This window comes from Grus americana, chromosome 19, assembly GCF_028858705.1.
Source record: "Grus americana isolate bGruAme1 chromosome 19, bGruAme1.mat, whole genome shotgun sequence".
Lineage (NCBI taxonomy): Eukaryota > Metazoa > Chordata > Aves > Gruiformes > Gruidae > Grus > Grus americana.
This window is the reverse complement of record NC_072870.1, coordinates 5724436-5735513: the sequence shown is the minus strand read 5'-3', so window position 1 is coordinate 5735513 and position 11078 is coordinate 5724436. Positions and strand designations below refer to the sequence as shown.

The window sequence follows — 11078 nt, the reverse complement described above, 5'->3', positions numbered from 1 at the left end:
TAGATACTTAATCTGTCATGGTCACATTGCATATCTTGGAGCAAGAGTAGGAATCTTCTTCTCAAAATATTTAGGAGTAAGTGTAGGACTATGAAATGCAGAAATCCACAGAAAACCCTCTGGAAATCTATGGAAGCTGTACTACTGCTGGTGGGTCTCTGAACATGTACTTGAGAATGCCAGGTGAACAGGAAAATGAATCAAAACTCTGCCCCCTTAATTATTGCTCGACACAAAAGAAAGAAAAGCTGGAAGGTCACTAAATCATCACCAAAACTAGAGGCCAACAAAAGACAAGAAGTTCTAGAAGAGTAAAGTGTTGACAGCAGACAATAAGGCTGTCATAGGGAACAAACACATTTAATAAAAGGCAACACATTAACAAAAAAGTTCCACAAGTGTGTAAAATACTCAAGTGGCAAGTCATTTCCAAATGAGTGACTGAAGACTAAAAAGGTACCATGGAGTGGAGTAGCATCCGAGCAGCCCGCAGGAGCCTGGCTGGAGGCAGCGACTCGAGGTGGCGCTGCTGTCCCACAAAGCTGCCTCGTCACCCTGTGCTGGCGAGGCCACCAAGCCAGGGACACCACAGGGCTTCCAGCCGTCCTGCTGAGGGTCCGTGCAAGAGGTCACCAAGCTTGCTATTTAGGGAGGGTGAAGGCCTGGCTGGGCTGAGCATCTGTGTGCTTCAAACCATCAGTAAAGGAGTTAACTCCCAGTTTCCAGGTAATTTCTCCAAGGAAGGTCTGAGTGCACTGTTGTTTCTAATCCCCAGCTTAGAGCCAACAGGGCAGTGATTGAATCTTGCACTTTTCCAACCAGCCATAAAGAAGTTGAATGACTTACCCCCGCCAGGCTTTGCAATAATGCAGGAGTTTGTAGTTCGGAAAGCACCACCACTACACCTTCATAACTGTTTTATTTCTGCCCCAGCCTTCCCGCAGCCACTAGCTCAGCCCAGCCTGACACTGCTGCGTGCCTGCTGGTGATGTTCTCCTCAACGCTGCACAGTCCTGCTCCGAGCAGGTCCAAATGGTGCAGTGGTTAACACTAGTCACAAGGCTACAGAGGCTGAGCTACTGACCTCAACAAGAAGGTTAAGGGCAGAAAAGTCAACTTTAGATAAAACTTAGGAAAACCTCTATAAAAATAAGCAGGTTAAGAATTCCCTTTGTATTCCCTCCAGGCCCAGGGCACCTTTACCCGCATATATTGCTCTGTAAGTCAGCTTCACCATACAATCAATCGCCACATACTCTGTCCAGACAGAGCATCAACATTATAGAAGGCTCTTAGTACAGCCAAACTGGCAGCTTTTTGGTCAGTCACAGTAACCTGGTGTTCAGCAGCGTGGGGGCTATCATCAGAACAATGTAAATAAGCTATGGCTAGAGGAAGAATTACATCACCACATCACTCTGCCATGTCCACAGGATCCAGTTACCAGACACAAAGGAGTGTTCTGCACTCTTGATTCTTTTCAACAGAAAGCCAGCTCACGACATGTGAGCACCAAGGCATTTGGAGCCCCAGAACCCAGCTTCAAGAAGCTTCTCCACTTCACTAGATACACGCTGCTGCTCCCCTCCCAGGATCGTGTCAGAGGGAAGAAGAGGCAAAAGGCAACAAGTCTCAAAGCACTTCATCAGTGAACAGGATCCAATTCCTATCTCAAAGGTTCCAAGACTGCAGACAGTTTAAAACACATACAGGTGGTTTGCAGGCCAGGAAGAAGAATAATTCCAGGCCTCTGAAGGCTTGGTCTAGAACCAAGCAGTCCACTAGGCTCTTCATTTCAGCATGGAAGGCAGATCCATTGCTCACAGTCTGTGTTATTTGCAGTAATAAAAGGTTTGGGAGCTGTCAGTGCTAGCAGCCAACATTTAGCAATACACTGAAGCTGTACACATAGGAATAAAATCACCTTCCCTGCCTCACAAACAGTCTGGGGTATGTCTGGATAGACAGTAGAACCACTGGGTCCAGCTACATATCAAGCAGAAAGACCATTATGAAGCCTCAGGGAGGGAGGAGAGTGCAGCTTGCATCTGAGACAATGGCAGCCAAGGTTGCGGGAAGAGGAGGAGAAAAGAGACTTCAGTGTGTTACACTTGCAAACTTAAATTAGGGTCTTTCTTCCCCCGTTCCCCCATCCCTCTATTCCTTCTCTCCCCAATTTCCTATGCAGAGACTCTGCCACTGAAGAGTGTGATCAAGGGATAATTTAAGACACAATATCTGCGTGGCCTTTATAAAAAGGAAAAGTGTCCCATGTTCTGGAGTAAGGAGTGGGAAGTCTCCTCCTGCCATATATCTGAGGAAAGCTCAGTCATGATGTCCGGCCCTCACTCCAGTGAGGAGCAAAGACTGGCAGAGCCAGGAGACAAAAAGCCTGGCTTACACCACAGGTAGAACCCACGGATGTGGTAGGAACCTGTACAGGGGAAGTTGTATTTGAAGCACCAGTTTAAACAAAGGCTTCCTCATTAGGAGTGCCATTGATTTTGAAGAAAAGTTTGGCATCCTCCATCTTCTGTTTTTTTTCTCTTTCTAGCCTGCGTCTGTAGCATACCAGGTAGATTGGAAGGCAGAAGCCCAGGAAGCTCACACCAAGCAAGCCAACATTCACCTGCAGGAAGAAAGGCAAAACAAAATTAGGCAGGCTAGGAAGACGACAACCCAGTCACACATGCTGAAGTGTCAAAGCCCAGCCCACGTCACTCAGCTGCAGGCACACCGGGTGACGCCCTGCTCAGTGTATTGGCAACAACCTCCACCGTATTTATATTTACACTCCTGTGCCCAGAGCACCACCTCTATAAGCTAAACACTGCAAGAATTTGTTGCTCAGGATCATGGCTGCGGGAGTCTTGTTCCACAGAACAGGCAGGGCTGTTTAAGCTGCAGTTCTTTTACACCAAATTTGCTGACTGAAGAACAACAGGCTGCTGGGGTGGGCACAGGTAGCCTAAAGACCAGGACTCTCCCCAAGACCACCCATGTCATGATTTTAATGAGCTGCCCAGACAGACTGTCATCAAGACACCACCTTAGCCCTACCTTCAATAACCACTGTGCTTTTCAGACATTAGCATCGTCAAAACAAGATTTACTGGTAATTGGAACCAATAACTCCCAAGGGAATTCCTGCTGCATTTTGCAGTCCACACAGATTCACTCACTTTTACCTGCCAGATTTTGGCTCGCCATACAAACTATTATCAGGAAGCACTCGTGCAGCCTTCTCCCTCCCTTTCCATACACCAGCATAAGGGTTAATGGCTTTCCCTCCCAGGAAATCATTACTCACACAGGGAAGGGTCTCCTGGACAGCACCAAGGTAACAGCAGACTGAGGGACATGTAAAGTTCCAACTGTTTTTAACCTTGGTCCATGCACAGGAGTCCTTTTGTTTTCAAAGAAGTGAGCCAAAATCATCTTAACCACCAAGCTTTCACATTAAATTTGAGAAGAACTTGCCCAGAGAGGATCTCCTTCCAAAGGTCCCGTCAACGCCATAAAGAGAGGCTGCTGCAGAAGGGCGAAAAGAGCGCTGATCAACGACTGCAACCCTGTCAAGCTGCCAAACTGAGTAGAGGGGTATCTGTCAACAGAGAAAGCAACGGCATTATTATATGTCACCTTGACTGTTCACATCAGCCAGATCAGATTACATTCCCCGTCGACTAACACAGAGCACAGTCCCAAGACAGGCATAATATGAAGAACTTCTCTCTCCTGGACTTCTGTACAATTACCTCTTTATTTATAGAGTATTTAGCTGTACCCGATGATGTGTACAGTGCTTCTCGAGCAGAATGCAGCTGGTGACAAGGCTGGAGCCTTCCTCTCCAGACTATCCTCACCCTGAGCTCTCAAGCTTAAGCATCAGATCCAGCACTTGTTTTGTTTTGCAGCTGTACCCTACACAGGTGGGAGTGCTTATACAACAACTACTGTTCCTATTGCAAAGGGAAAAGAGTGTTGATATTTACAAGTTAAAAGCAGGGCCTCTTTATCCAGATGACAGCATTTGCGGCTCGGCAATCATTTTCATCTGGTCATAACAATTTGCTCCCTTTAGAAGTGAGTGAAACCTGCACAACAGGTTAGAATGTGTTTTCCTTTTTAGACAACAAGTCTGATCCTATGTCAAACTAAACAACACCGTTGACTAGAAAGAGCTGAATATCAGCTACTACTAATGGAAAAATAAATGTCAGGAACAGTCTAACATCTTTCTCTTTCCATGACTGAGCAGTGATTAAAAAGGGTCAGGTTAAACCAAGCTTGGAAAGAAAGAAGTAGATCAAAACCTTCAAATATTCACAGAAGTTACATTCGAAGCAAAAATACCTCACTCCAGGAAGTTCCAGAGAGTTGCAATGGTCAAACAGGATTAGTTTACAAGCAAGCTGATATGTACAGCAACAGGCATTTACCTTGCCTAAGACAAAAATCTTTTGCTTCTGCTGCCAGGGAACCAAATGTTTATGCATTTTTGAAGCAGAGTCTTAGATGGGTTTTCTAGTCTGGATTCTCCAGACACTGGGATCAAAAACCTTTGACAGGAAGAGTTTGTGGAGTCTCCATCCATGGAGATACTCAAAACCCAACTGGACAGAGTCATAGGCAACCTGCTCTAGCTGACCCTGCCCGAGCACAAGGGTTGGACTAGATGGTCCGAAGAGGTCCCTTCCCACCTTAACAATTCTGCAATTCTCTGAAAGATAACAGCTTAGGACAGAGGGGCAGACCTGTTTTCAAAACCAAAAACATTGCTTAATAAGGAAGAGAGCATTTAGATCCAGCTATTGATAACTTTGATAAGTTGGAAACAGGATGGATGATCTGTCCTGGAAAAGGGAGTAGGCATCACTAATGGTATCTTGAGCAATGCTTTACCAATGTAATTTCAGAGCAGACCAGTAGCAATGTATTCAATTATGTTAATGTTTTACCTGGACACATGCACATAGCTACTCATTATAAGACAAAAAAAGCCTTGAGTTTTTACTATATAACCTTAGTGTCGATAGCCTATTCTCACGTGAGGCCCGTGTATAGCTGTGCCTGTCTCTTTGCAGTAGCTAAGCCAAAGGAGTTAGCTCTTTCTAAACAAGGAAAGCATCAGCTAAGGAATCATTTTATCTGGCCAGCCACGTATTATAGGTAAGCAGAGACTTACACAGCTGCATAGAGGCCTCCCACAGCTGAGTGGATGAATCCTCTCACAATTGTGTGCAAAATGAAGGAAAGAATCTGGAAAGAGAAGCAGAAAAATGTCACGTCCTAGATACCACCTAGGTGTGTCAGACCCCAACATACAACCCTTCCTAAAAGCTGTTCTCCTTTCTAGTACAAAGGTGGGCTTGAGGAACCCAGAACCAAAACCTGACAGATCAGCACAAGGGAAGAAATTTGTACTCATCTCAAAAAGCACTGTTTTTCCTTACTTTGCAAAGGCTAACATGTAGTGCCCCCTGAGGTTAACCACACACAAGACCTCTCATTTGTAGATGGCACTGCTGCAAGGACATGTCCCCAGCAACCTGTGGCCAGGGTCACAAAGCTTTTTCATTGCGCTTGTGGCTAATTTAGTTAATTTTCCACAAGTTATTGCGGACAATACGCAAGTATGAACAAACCATATCTGTTTGCCTACGTCATGAAGGCATGTTTAAGTACAGCATAAAAACACTAAACTCCTCCGCCAACAACAGGTGGTGCCACAAAATAAATATTTTAACAGGTTTATAATCCCACAGGTACCATTGGGCAAAGCATTTGATGCAGAAATAACCTGCTGCATGTATCAGTGTCATGCTTCTTACAGCAAATTTTCTGACCATCAGTAGCTTAAGTCAAGCCCAGGTTAAATGCACAGAAATTGCTGAGAGGATCTCGGTAGGAAAGTATTCGTTATTACACAGCTCAGCTGCAGAAACTTCTAAGCGTGAATAAATTGTGGATCAGCTCTGACATTTTAACTATAACTGCTTCTTCAGGTTCTCTCAAGAGATGTAAACTGCATAGTATTATTTGTTTCAATTCTAAGACTGGGGTTCCCGAAGCAGTACACAAGTCTCCCAGCAGCGCCAGAAAGCCCTCCTGCCACTAGCTGGTTCTGTTGGCTGGCAGGACCTCCTGGCACTGTCCTGCCTGTCATTTTGTCAGGACCCACGCTGCCAGCCCCTCCAGCACACCCACCCATTTCACCTATTCACCTGCAATGGTAGATTAGGAATAAGACAGGTGATTCCAAATCCAACCAGCAGGACATTTGTGAATGCAAAGGCATTGGTGGCATTGGTGATTTTCTGGATCTGACGATCACGCTTTTTCTTTTTCTTGTCACTTCTGGAAGGATAGCAAAACCTAGGTTACAAAAAGCACTTTCAGCAGCTACTGGAACTCACAGCAAGGTTCTCCACATATCACATCAACTCTATCTAAACCAGTTTGGCTAGAGGTCTGCCTAAGGAGGTGGTGGGATCTCCGTCAGTGGAAGCTGAGGAACATCTGGGCAATTATTTCAGTGCTGTTACTCTTACTGTTAGGCTAGAAGGGAAGCCTGAGCCTTCCCTGCTACAATTTAAATTTGCTCTTCTTGACTGATCTTAGTGGACATGGAAGATAGTTTGGTCCTTTCCTCTGCAATTATCAAGTCTTCCTTCAGGCTTTCTTTTCTATACTGAAGAAACAATATTCTTTTCAGTCTTTCATCACAAAACACATTATGCAGAGCAGAGGGGGCCTGCTACGTGGCTGCATGTCCCGTGTGGCGCACGCTACGCACTGCTCAGCGTTGCTCTCCTCATTCTCTTCTGAGCCATCATCGCATTCTTTCAGTCGCCAGTCCATGATGTACCCGATCACAGGTGCTGTCAGCAAGCACAGCAGTTGCAATACCCCAAAAATGGAAGTGTAGAGAGCCACTGCAGGAAAAACAAATTTAAAATTTGGTACCATAGCAGCAACAGGGAAAAAAAAGAAAGGGAAAAAGACAGGAAAGAAACTGTTCCTCCCCATTGATCACTCTCTCATTAAGAGCCCAGACCCCACGTACTCACAGGCAGGGCTGGAGGAGCTGGGACACCAAAGCCCCCCTTCATCATTTAGCCTCTCAGAGGCACAACATTAGAGTGGACATATTGGGCACACTTGTTTCAACCATTCTGATCCCACACTAGTACTCTGAGCAGCATCAGCCCAACAGCAAGTAGGGCTCCAGGAATGGGACCCAGCAACTACTTAGTGCCAGTGAGGTTTCTTCTGCCTAGGACCAACAGGGAAAGTTCTTACAAGCAATATATCCTGCACAGCCAACCCTGCCTTAGTCATCTCCTCTCCTGCCTTGCTGGGAGTTCCCAGCTGCATCTTTTCCAGCTGGGAAGCTCCAGCCAGGACAAGGCAGGCTGGGAAGGTGAGGACTAACCCATTTTGTGCAGAACAGACAAGTTTGTAGGTAGGGAGAGGGGAGATTAGAGGCAAAAAAACATAGCATCTGAGAGCAATCATTAAAAACCTCAAGCTGATGAAAATTCCCCAAGTGTTAAAGATGGGAGAAGCGTCTACATGGCTTGGTAAGGGAAAGCTGATGCCAGCAGACTTAGAAGAAACTGTCCCCTCCTGTTACTGAACAGTTCCCCTACCCCACAATGCTTTTTCCACTTCCCCTCTGCAGCCCATGTGATGGATTTGCGGGCATCTCCCAGAAGGGCTGGTGAGTCATGGTGTACCACAGCTCTGAAATAAGGATGTAGTTCTGAAACTGCCCATCTCAGCACAAAGTGCTTACAAGTTAGCACTGTAAGCTAAACAACCAAAAAGAATTTTACTTTGTCCCTCCCAACGCATTTCTAGATCTAGCCAAAGCAGTATAGCCAGAACTTATACCAAAATCAACTTGGTAATGGAGAGAAGTTTCCAACAAGTCATCTTCTCCTATACAGTTGTAGCAAACCCCAGAGGGCTGTCTCACTGTGCCCAGGCATGGCACCTGATGATACTTTCCTGGCTCCAGTTGCTGGCAAGGGAACGAAGAGGAACTTCCAGCTCCAACCTCCAAACTCACATTCATGCCCCCATTACCTCTGCAAAGGCAAGCCCTGAAAGTGGCCCCACATCCCGTCTCATTATAGCAACTGCTGTAGCCAAGAGAGACAGGTGGCATCACCCTCTACAAACACTCCTGGAGCTGATTTGCTGTTGTCTGGTTATTTTTTAATAGAGGGTAAGAACCAAGCCACGCTGTCACGTTTTACCTCTTTATGCTATTCTGAACACTTAATCTTGGGCTCTAAACAGCAAGAGCAGAAGCCAACTTGAAGCCAGGAATGAAATTTATGGGGTCAGCAAGAGAAGAGAAGGAGACAGTAGTTGCTACAAAACACGGCCTCCTCCATTTACCTATCATCTTAAAAAACATTCTTTCCTGAGGAGGAAGAAAAAAGAAAGAAAGAAAGAAAGAAAGAAAAAAAGAGAACAATACCTAGCAAATACCAGAAGTAGAAGCCTGGATAGAGCAAACAGACAAAGGGTGCACACATGGGCACAACCCTTTACATCTACTGTTCTACATGTTTTTCCCTCAAAACTATCCTGAGCAAGCCCCTCACGCAGCTGAGTTTTCCATCCCACTCAGATCCTACCCAATATCTCCAAGTACTACCGCATTTGAAAGCAAGGTGTCAATTTATGAAAGATGCAGCCAAATTTCAAGTTCTAGACACAAGTCCACTCTCTCCTGCCTTCCTACAATACAATCACACAGTCATTTACAGAGCTACTGAACCCCTTAGCTTCTCCCCCATATTTTGGGGGTTTTCAGAAGATAAGTAGCCACAGGCTGACTGCTTTTTCCACCTCTGGGTTTCATGACAGGTCTAAATCACCATGACCTGCACAGAAAGCAGGACTTAAGGACACTTAACTCACTACAACTTAGACTTTACTCCTTGCCAAGTGCTCCCAAGAGCAGTTGCAGGTGGAGGGAGCTCTCTAAACAAATCGCATTCAAGTAAATAACTGCAAGAAGAGCGAGGCATCCAAGGGAGCAGCATGCCATCTTCTCCTGATCCATGCAGATTCCATTTCTAGAGAGCTGCACACGTCTTGGAACTGCTCTTGCAGCCTGACACTGCTGCAACTAGACAATACCACTGTTTTGCTGATGCCATGGAAACACCAAGACAGCAGACCGCACTGCGAGCCCAGGCTACGTTCAGGGGGAGGAGGGGGAAAATGGGAAGAAATCTCAAAGGTGGCACAGAAAAAAAAAAAGGCAATACACCCAAGGGGCACAATCCCTTTTATAACATGGAGCTGGATCTAAACAGAATTGGCACCATATATAGTTAATATTAATTCTAATACACCAAGGAGGGGAGGGGAAGAAAAAATGAAAGAGAAATAACTAGAGCAAGCCAAGGTAAAAAGAAAGAAAAAAAAAAAAATCAGTGTGAAAGAGTTACAAGGTAAGCAGAAAACTAAGCTGTGTTGGGAAAGGCAGGCAGCGTGAAGTTTGTCCTGTTTACCGTTAAATGTCTAACTTGGCTCTTGAGCCAGGAGATAAAGAGCTGAATGCTGCAGGCTGTCAGAGGCTCAAGAGACAAAGTAATTCAGGGAATGCCAGGGCACTTGGAGTTTCCTTCCCTCCCCCAGAGCTCACTCCTGTTTTCAGAGGAGTGCCTCTTGATTTATCAGCTTCACGCAATCCAGATTTAACAAGTTCAAACTGGATTTTACTACAAAGGACAAAAAAAAAAAAAAGGCTAAGTCTTATTTTGCAATCCTGGGTATTTTCAACAACAGTAAACTAACATACTCTTTCCTGTTTGCTCCATGTACTGAATCAGATCTATAAATACAGACAAGTCCAGTGCAGTGAGCACCCCTGAGCCTCCCCGGCACACACCAAGCTGCACAAAACAGCTATGACTTCACTTCTCCCACCCCCGGTTGCTGGGCTGAGACACCTAGTCCAACCATTAGTCATGGGAGTCAGCTGCTCTGTACTTTGTGCTTGCTTAGGATAAGGAAAGCAAATACCTGATGAAATAGGTTTTCCAAAAAAAAAAAAAAAGTTATCACAGTCCATCCTGAGAGGCTACTTTCAACAGCCCATCTGGGGAAGTAACATGGAATAGTGTTTAACAGACACTGGGCTAAAATTAGCTTGACATTCAAGTGTCTACCTCGCTGCCCCTCTCTGTCCTGGGCCAGTTCCAGCCCTCCACTAGACCCTACCAGCAGCTGTCAGACACACTCTGACACTACTAATTGCCGTACATGGTGTATCTGCTGAGTAATCAGGCTCGCTGGCCTCTCACAAGGCCCAAGTCCGGGTTAGGTACCAGTTCCAAGGAAGTAGATAAAAGTCTTCAAGTTACCTACCTTGATCTTCATCTCCAGACAGAAACTCAAGGATGGTATTCATGGCCCCCATGTAGAAGATGAGCCGTAGCTGAGTGACACACATGGTGATAAGGCTGAGCAACAAGATAGGACTGAAGACACTCTTCATGAAGGACGGAGAAGCTGCAGAGGGAATAATAGTCTCTGAAGAAGGCAACGTACCTTCGTAAACACGTACAATTTCAGAAGAGGCTCTGGCTTCTTGGTTAGCAGGTCTTCTCCTAGCTAGTCATTCCAACGCTGCGTGCCAGTGGCAGCTCCAAGGAGTTCATAGTTAGCAACTACCTGGTGCCTTACAAACTTCCATAATGAACAGCTATAGATGCTTGGCGTTTGGCTACCACTAACTGGGGCAAGGGGAACAGGAAGGAAGACTCACCTAATTCTGCGAATTAGAGCAAAAGGAAGCTTCAAACCATTTGTTTTGGCCATACCCCTGATTAAGGAAGGCTTGGTCACAATGGCAACAGTCAACCTAAGAGACAGCAGCCACCCCACCACTGGCAACAACATACGGTGTATTTAGGCAACTATACAAGGACAGGATTCCTTATACAACTGAACTTGTATTGAAAGAATGGTGGCTGGCACGCGGCCCTGGCAACGCACAGATCACATATCGCTATCTCATAAACAGGTCGGGAGCAGAGCAGATAGGC

The 11078-nt window shown here is 45.6% G+C and overlaps 1 protein-coding gene across 2 annotated transcripts in view; it reads right to left on the bottom strand.

Moving 5' to 3' along the window:
• Nucleotides 1-312: 312 nt before the first annotated feature.
• Nucleotides 313-11078, bottom strand: part of SLC43A2 (solute carrier family 43 member 2) — a 31288-nt gene continuing 20522 nt past the window's right edge. For both annotated transcript variants that reach the window (XM_054847604.1, XM_054847603.1), the window contains exons 9-14: nt 10399-10542; nt 6800-6938; nt 6228-6360; nt 5189-5262; nt 3481-3604; nt 313-2629 (exon numbers count right to left, since the gene is read on the bottom strand). In XM_054847604.1, the coding sequence (XP_054703579.1) occupies nt 2468-2629; nt 3481-3604; nt 5189-5262; nt 6228-6360; nt 6800-6938; nt 10399-10542 (776 nt within the window). In that variant the 3' untranslated portion in view covers nt 313-2467. The remainder of the gene's footprint in view (nt 2630-3480; nt 3605-5188; nt 5263-6227; nt 6361-6799; nt 6939-10398; nt 10543-11078) is intronic.